The sequence below is a fragment of the Choloepus didactylus genome, chromosome 4 (genome assembly GCF_015220235.1).
Source record: "Choloepus didactylus isolate mChoDid1 chromosome 4, mChoDid1.pri, whole genome shotgun sequence".
Lineage (NCBI taxonomy): Eukaryota > Metazoa > Chordata > Mammalia > Pilosa > Megalonychidae > Choloepus > Choloepus didactylus.
Genome location: NC_051310.1, coordinates 154109683 through 154118555, shown reverse-complemented (window position 1 = coordinate 154118555; position 8873 = coordinate 154109683). Strand labels below are relative to the sequence as shown.

The 8873-nt window shown below is 39.2% G+C and overlaps 2 protein-coding genes across 2 annotated transcripts; both read left to right on the top strand.

Moving 5' to 3' along the window:
• Positions 1 to 2610: 2610 nt before the first annotated feature.
• On the top strand, positions 2611 to 3039 carry RNASE12 (ribonuclease A family member 12 (inactive)). Its single transcript, XM_037835516.1, has one exon. The coding sequence runs from the start codon at positions 2611 to 2613 to the stop codon at positions 3037 to 3039; it is 429 nt and encodes a 142-aa protein (XP_037691444.1).
• A 4269-nt stretch (positions 3040 to 7308) lies between these two features.
• RNASE11 (ribonuclease A family member 11 (inactive)) lies at positions 7309 to 7893 on the top strand. Its single transcript, XM_037831586.1, has one exon. The coding sequence runs from the start codon at positions 7309 to 7311 to the stop codon at positions 7891 to 7893; it is 585 nt and encodes a 194-aa protein (XP_037687514.1).
• Positions 7894 to 8873: the final 980 nt, after the last annotated feature.

Here is an 8873-nt window from a genome sequence, read left to right as displayed (position 1 = left end):
TGTTGTTAATTCTTCTTAGAATGTTTGGTAAAATTCCTCTGTGAAATAATTAATCTGATCCTTGGTTTTTCTTTTGGGGAGGTTTTTGATTAATGATTCAATCTCTTTGCCAGTTACTGATTTGTCCGGATCTATTTTTTCTTGAGTCAGTGTAGGTAGTTTGTGTATTTCTAGAAATTTGTCCATTTCATGTAGGTTATCTAGTTTGTTGGTGTACAATTCCTCATAGTATCCTCTTATAGTTCTTTTTATTTCTGTGGAATTGGTAGTAATGCCCCTTCCTCCATTTCTGATTTTAGTTATTTGTATATACCTCATATTGTGGAGGGAGAAAGGGAGGGGCTACAAAGAGTGCCAGGAGCTTCTTCTATGGCTTTTGAAGCTGCATTTTCATGACCCAGCAGTCACCCAGTTTATGCAGCCTTTTAACTGTTTTCTGTAGTTTTGATGAAGGTTACTGTCGTGAAGATTTCTCTGCTGCCTTTGCCTGAGGGGGGTTGGAACAATGGTCACCCTCAGAGTAGACACAGAGATCTGAAGTAATTGATCAAAGGCAGTGATCAGGGATCAAACCACACACTCCTGGAGTTTGGAGGAGTAGGTCTTCAAGTCCTGTGCTGGCACCAGCAAGCTGCCCCAGCAGCTCAAGACCCAGTCCCCATTGCTGCCTGCTGGGGGAAGGGGGTTGGTAGCCATTGCAGGGAGGGTGGAACTCACCAATATTTTTCACAATTTATCAGCCTCTTCCTCCTGCTCCTCTCTGTGTGCTACACAGCATTTCACTAGACTCTGGAGTTTCAGAATAGTTGATTCAGACAGTTCCTTCCACTTCAATAGTTGTTTGGATGGAGTGATTCCTGGAGCTTCCTACTCTGCCATCTTCCCACAATTCTCTAGTATACTCATTCTTAATTTCACCAAATACTTTCACATTCTTTGTAATCTTTTCCCTGTCTTTCCTAGATGATCTTTCACCCTGAAGATGCCCCTTTCTACCCCTGAAGTGGTTTTATTTCTACCTATTAGAAAGACACAAGTATGTACAGAGGAGATTGTGTAGCTGTTCTCCAAAAGGGAAATTGTTTCAGGCAAGAAGTGGTAAAGTTAAGTCCATTTTTCCATTTCTATATCAACTGACCAGGAGATGAGGGCAATGAAAAGAATTCTATTGTCTTAATACCTTGAGCCACACTGTCTTTCCCAAGCTGTCATCCACTAATTTCCCATATAGGTTTTCCAAGTATACCACAGTTCAGTGGTTCCCAAATTTTACTACATATTAAAATTACTAGAGGAGCTTTTAATTATCCTAAATCCCAGGTCACACCTAATACCAATAGAGTAGAATGTCTCAGGGTGGGAACCTGGCAAAATATCTCAAGGTGAAGCCAGTATTTTTTGAAGATCCCCAGGTGATTCCAATGCTCACAAGAGTTTGGGAACAACTGCCATACTCTCATGGAGCCCACCACTTTATCAAGATTGTTAATACCAAGCAATTGTTTCTGTCCTGGGCACCACTTAGGAATGAACCTTGCTGAAGCTGGAGTTCAAGTGTTAAGCATTGAGAGGGTGGGACTCTTATTACCCTTTCCATCCCTCATCTCCACCTTAACCTTCATGCAACTTGTTTCTTCACCAGTGAAATGGAAATAATAGCTACTTCACAGGTTTGTAGTAATGACTGGCTTATAATTTAGAAAATGGACAATGCTGTGGCTAGTACACAGTAAGACTTCAATGAATGTTTGTTTTAGAAAGTCCACATTTGTTTAATGAAGACACAGTCAGGATTTGCCTTACCTAACTTGTCCTCGGAAGGTAACTTCCCTTCCTCCCCAGTGGCACCCAAGCACACTCCTATAGGTCCCTCCCTTTCTCTCTCTCCACACTGGCCCTCCCCAAACTCAACTAGCTCCCTATCAGTCATAGTCAGGGAGCAGAGAGACACAAGGGACTTGCTCAAATCCATGATCACAAGGATATGTTACCTGTGAGAGCTGCAGCAAAAAGGACAGGTGAGAGGAATCAGCACAGGACCAAGCAGGATTGACACAGGAAGGGAATGGGAAGGAATTGGGAAGAACAGATTGGTAGACAATGCTGAAAGTATATGTAGTTGAGTGGAATTAGAGTTGAAAAAATTAGAGGAAAGGAGATCATTCAGTAATAGGAATGAAACAATAAGGCACAGATATTTTTGAGTACCTTCTGTATATGCTACTCTGTGTTAAGCACTGTGAAAGACTCAGAAAAAAATAGATGTGGTACCTGCAATCAAAGAGGTTAGGGAGGCAAAAACAAAAACAAAAACAAAAAACAAAAAACAAAAAACAAAAACAATGGGGATAATTAGGATACAGTTAAATACCAGCTCTGAGAGCTGAAATGGTCAGAAAGGATTTTCTGGAGGAGCAGTACCTCCTGCTGGATGAGGGTCAGCACAATTTTAATTAACAGAGAGACTGGAATAATATATTAAAGGATGGGGGAGCAAAGTCAGAGGACGGGGTAGGAGGAATCTAATAACTACCCTGTTACTCTGTCTCCCCTTACTCTGTAGGAGTTCCGGTAAAAGATGTGAATGGACTCTTACCCCTGACAATACTAATGGTGATAATTTTCCTGCTACTTCTCTTCTGGGAAAATGAGTCAAATGAAGAAGTGATGCTGTCAACCTTAGAGCATTTGCATGTGGACTACCCTCAGACTGATGTTCCCATAAGGTACTGCAACCACATGATCTTACAACGAGTCATCAAGGAACCTGACAACACCTGCAAAAAGGAGCATGTCTTCATCCATGAGAGGCCTCGAAATATCAATAGACTTTGCACTTCTCTCAAGAAGGTGGCTTGCCAAAACCATTCCACTATCTTCTGCTTTCAGAGTGAGACAAAGTTCAAAATGACAATTTGTCAGCTCATTGAAGGCACCAGGTACCCTGCCTGCAGGTACCACATTTCCCCCATGGAGGGATTCATTTTTGTCACTTGTGATGACATGGGGCCAGTTAGTTTCCAAGGATTTGTTGAATAACTTCAGATCAGTGTCTGAGCCTGAGATCCTCTCTTCTCCTCTCTCAGCAGCACTGCTGCTGGTTCTCTCTGAGGAAGCCCTGAACTATGGACATGGGGTAACACCTTGAATGAAATGGGTAGCCACTGGCAACTTATCTTCCAGTATCGCTGAGCTGGGATCCTTTTATTCTGCTTCAATAAAAAAAAAAAATTACTGAATTAAGCCATAAACCCTGTATGTGCTTTAATTCCTTGTCCCTTATCATTGAGTTATTTGGTGAGAGCCAAGAGTGAATTTTAGGAAGGGCTGGCATTGATGTGAGGTGAGAGAGGCACTCACTTCAGGTACAAAATTTAAGGTGGGGGGCAGCCAAATACCCAGTAATATAGATAAATAGTATTTTAATGTAATATCTTGAAAATTAAAATCATTGAAAAAATCTTTGATGAACAAAATATTGAAATTTTAAATAAAGATGTATATGACAGAGTTGGGATTAGGGTGATGGGAGAGACATTAGTTGGGCTAGTACAGGGTCAGATCATGTTATTTAAAACTTTGATATTTGTTCATCAGGGATTTTTTTGAAATAATTTTGATTTTTAAAAAATTTGCATTGAAATATTATTTATCTATAGTCCTGGGTATTTTGGCCCCTCTCAAATTTTATAACCCAAGTGAGTACCTCATTTACCTCATGCTAATCCCATCCCTGATCTAAAGTGTAGAAGCAACTGGTGTTACCCCTTAGGGTCTTTTCTAAAGACAGTGTATATAGATCAAGCTACATATGTTTCTGTTCTGCCTTGGAAAGAAGGAAAAAGATCAGAAGGAGCCTGACTGGCCAGAAACCATTTCCCTTAAAGACTGTAGAGGGAACTGGTTAGGAATTTCTCAAGGAGGAATGGAAGGATCTCCTCTTCCCCAGAGGGAAGATAGAAGACTTTGGCCCAGAATACTTTCCTTCCCTTTTTAGTTCTTACAATTAAACTCTTGGTTTAGTTTCCCCAAGTTCAGCTATGGTATATTATCCTCACCATTAGAGGGTGAAAGAAGAGAAAGAGAGGCTCCTAATTCTGGGAATTTTATCAAGTCCTGTTCTCTGATCACTAGTTCCCTCATCTATAAAGCAAGGGCCTTGAACTTGATAATTTTTGACATTCTTTCAGGGTGAATTATCCACAGTTCTATTTCTCAGATAGTATAGAGGCTCAGATTGCCAAAGGGGAGGGTTAGTATTGGGGAGTAGTAAGAAATAAGGGGCAATTTGCAAGTAAGGGCCAGATTATAGGGTCATTAATTCTGAGCTATAAAGTATTGATACTGTATGTGAAAGCCAGAGACTTGTGCTGTGAACTAGTGAGGGCATGAATGATTCATAAGCGTTAGAGGGTCCTTTTGTGCTGATCTTCTCAGTTGAGAGATTTAACTGTTCCATTGTTTATTTGGCCTTAATTCAAGATCAGATCAAAGGAGATACAGCTATGCTAGTTGTGAGCTCTGTCTTTTGTAAGCATCAACTTTTTCCAATTGACTAGATTTGTGGAGCTGCCAGGAGAGTGACAATCATGAGTAAAGAACATTTTGCAATCCTGTAAATAGGCAAGGTTTATTCATTTCATGACTTCCTTTCTCTGGAGCAGCCCTTTTGTTCTGAGTTTCATTATCCATTTCTCTGTGGGAATGCTATTGTTAATGTTTTCTTCATGGCAGTTTGGGGGCCACCAGGACCCTTGGCACCTGAATGGAAGCTAAGAGCATGTGGTTCCCAGCATATGACTTATTGGGCCCTTGAAGCATCATCTATTGTGAAAAACTTTGAAGTCACTGAACTGTGTCCTTTAGGTCACTGCTTCCATTTTCTGAATTCTGATTCCTTTTCCTACTTCTCTCCTGAGGATTTATTGTCCCTTCTTTCATTCTCAGTGCTTTTTCTTCCCTTCTACCTCCAATCACCTTCCTTCTAATTAAACACAAAATCTTGCTGATAAATACATTTGCTTTAAAGTGTGTATTAACTGATGCTGTCCAATGGAATCTATCCTCAGAGTATTTTCATTTCAAGAGGAATTAAAACCTGGTTCAAGTGAATCATGACATTTTAGACAATTGTAGTTTGAGGGGCTATGATTTGTTTTAATGGGCAACTTCAGCCTGAAATAAAACTCAAGCAACTGTGAATTCTGTCTGCCAGAAGTAAATGCTTCAGGAAGGTTGGAAGTCTCTGCACTGCTCTTCTTCCAAAGTTCACCTTTCTTTTCATTGTCTTTTTGCTTTCCTATTATCTTATTGAAGTGGATGGTAGAAGAAGTAGATATTTGGGAAACAAATCAAATTCCCTAGAAATCCCTTTTCCCTGCCCCTTTTAACTTGCACCAAAACTATGTTCAAGGTACCCTCTCAAGGCACACATGTAATCATATCCATTTAATTCTTTGTAGTATATCAATAATGCACCAACCCAATTATTAAGGCTTATATATTCTTGATGCTGGCTCTCTGCTCTAATTTCACATACAGGACATTTAAAATCAAATATAATTTAGAAAATACAAGCCCATGTGTACTAATGCCAAATAAATGGTATGAGTAGTCAATGATAAGAACTTCAGAGGCATGAGAAATGGACTTGGTAGACTTAGTGGTAAGAACATGTGTCAAAGAAAGAATGAGAAATGAATTGGATTTTGAAGGATTTTAAGAAACAGAAAAGAGTAGCCATTCAAGAAAGGAACAAAAATATAGAGACATAGGTTGCATTCAGAGAAAAGTGGGTCACATTGGTTTGACTAGAGCAAGTTCATGTAGAAAAATAATGGGAGATAAGCCTTGAAAGGCAGGTTGGGATTAGATCAAGTACAGCCGTGTCTACTGGGACCAGGGGATTAAACTTCCTCCTCTAGGCAATCAGGTAGATTTCAATGTTTCTGAAACAGTCATTGCAAAATGTGTCTTTTTTTTTAAAGCAAAGTAGCATATTAAAGGGATTGGAGGGGCAGAGAATGGTGATTAGGAAGTAATCAATTAAGATAATGAAGGAGATATATGTATAAGGGAAAGATGTTCTTAGAGGTGGGAGAGAAAAAAAGAGAGAAAAATGGACTCTTTCTGCAATGAGAGAAATAATTCTATCCCTAAATAAACATTCTTTCTGAGATTCCCATTATGAATTTTCCAGTGTTGACATCAAGTATAATATTCTCTATGCTAGTCAAGCTGTGTTACGATGTTAACAAATATTGAGAAATCTGCATATATACAGTTCAGTGATTGATGCTGTAAGGACTGAAAAAGAACAGAAACTATGTTCCATGCTCAAGGAGTTTTCAGCCTTAATAAGAAAGAGGATGCGAAGATTAGCATGTATTGATTAATAAGAAAAAAATAATAAGATTATATGATATGAGGTTCAACATAATCTATGTTGTAAGGTTTCAGATAAGAAAAAAAAAATCATTCTGGGTTAAAGTATAGTCAGGAAAGACCTCACAGAAGAGGTTGCAGTCATGCTGCTGAGGGCATTGGGATTCTGACTGCCAGGAGAACACTTTGTTCAGTTCTCTCTGAACATCCTGGTTCCACATTGTCTCCTCCTTCAATCTCATACAGTCTATACCCTCTTGTAAACTCCTTCCCTTAGCTAGACCCAAGACCAGAAACTTCCAGGAAACAATTTCCCTTCTAGCCCTCTGACAAGCTGGAACCTTTCTCTACATGATCAACTTGCCAAAGAAACTGGTAAAGAAAGAAATCCCATAATTGAGAATGGGAGGTAAAATGAGAAATGGGAAATGACAGAGTTTCATCAGGTGGCTCCCATGTGCCAGGTATTGTCTGAGGCTGTAGGAGACATAAATAGCAAAAATGAGGAATGTGTTGGGTGATATTATTGTGCCCTTCCATGGAGATTATAGTCCCATTAATGAGATTATAGACAAGAGGGAAAAGAAGAGAAATAAATGCTTGGTTCTAGGCAGTTTAAACATATTATCTCATATAATTCTCACCACTTTTCCTTTTTTTCCCAAATGGGGAAACTGAGGTTCAATTAGGTAGTATAAATTATTTGTTAATGGAGGAGCAAGGATTTGAATCTGGCTCTTAGGACTCCACAGCAGATTGTCTTTTCAGTGCATCATTCTTCCATTCACACACATGAACTTACTTGTAGGAGCCAATCCTGAGAATAACTGTCGTAAGGAAAAGAGAACTGTCCTCTTAATATTCTCCTTGTTTTTATCTTTCACTCTTTATCTTCAGAGCAGAAGAGATTATACTAGATCTGAGATGGAGACCTTCTCTCTGCTGCTGCTTGGAATGGAGTTGATTCTTTCAGGAGCTTCAGAAAGCACAATGGAGATAATTAAAGAAGAATTTGCAGAGGGAGAGAAGGAATATGACATAGCAAAAAGTGACCAAGAGAAACAGACCATGGAGGTATCAATGTACTTGACCCTGTTAGATAAAAACACCAGCCTCTGTATGTCTTCCTCATTACTGACATTCAGAAGGCTGTATTATAACTTCCCCAAGGGAAACAGTCCAGGTAATGACAAAGAGTATTGTAATGCCATGATGGTCTGGAGAAAGGTGTCAGAAGCTAAAGGGTCATGCAAATTGAACAATAACTTCATTCATGGGACCATGGAAATGATCCACAGGGTCCAGGAGTTCCCCAGTGGCAACTCTGGACTGAATTCTGACATTAGCCACCATGAGAGCCCAGAACTAGAGAACTCTAAGTGCCAGCTGAATACAGAAAAAAAATTCCCCAGGTGTCAACACCACAGTGTTACCTTATTAAAGAAAATGTTGACAGTTCTGACAGGTAATTTTTTGATGAGCTGGTTAGTTAGTATTTCTAAGCTGTAAATTCCACAGGGCATTGAGACTAGGGTTTATCTAAAGAAGGGCATACTCATCACCATTTCTTTCCTTCTATTATACCAACTCTTTCAGCCCTATGCTAAACTTTTGATTATATATATTAACTGCAGGAGTGAAAATCCAAAATTGCACATAACTCAATGAAAATTTACAACTGATCCTGGAGTGCATATATGTTCTTCTCCTGATGCCCCACCACCTCTCTTTTTGAACCAAACTGAATTCAATCCTAGCTTATCTATAAAGTTAAGAAGTTGAGTACACAGAATTAAGGAGAGAAAGCCCAAAGCCAGTGTGGATAATTGAAAGTAGGTTGTATTGCCCCTGAGACTATTCTGAGAAATAGTGAATGAGTGTGGGAAGAATTATTATCACTGTTTCTCATCATGAAATTGTGTGACAAGTGTGAGCATATACCCATGCAACTATGGGTCTGCTTGTCCTCCAGAAAATGCCAGAGACTTGAGGTTTGGCTTAGCTGTTGTTCAGTCACCGTCAACAGTTCCAGTCCCATGCAATCTCCGTTTCTCCACCCTTATTCCTATCTATCTCACATGTTGATGTAAAGGGAATAAATAAAGCTCTTATTGAAATTTTTATTGAAACATAGACTTGACACCCTAGGGCTGTAGGAGAGGCATGGGAAGCCACAGAGGAAGAGAGGAGGTAGAAAGCTGGGAAATAAGGTCTACACCAAGTGGTCATCAATCCTGATATTTTCTGAGGTTGTCATAAATTATTTTCAACTACCAGTTGCTTATTTATAAGTCTTCATGGTTCAATACTCTCTATGAAATATTGGGAGTTATCTTGTTTATTAATATGTACCTATATGTTCCTGCTACCTCATCTTGCATCTTCCTTCCATGAATCTTTTTTAATGTTCTAATTTTAAATAAGCCCATGTAAATAAATGTTACATCACAGAAACAGTTTCCTTGTGGTATATCATTCTTTATTTGTTG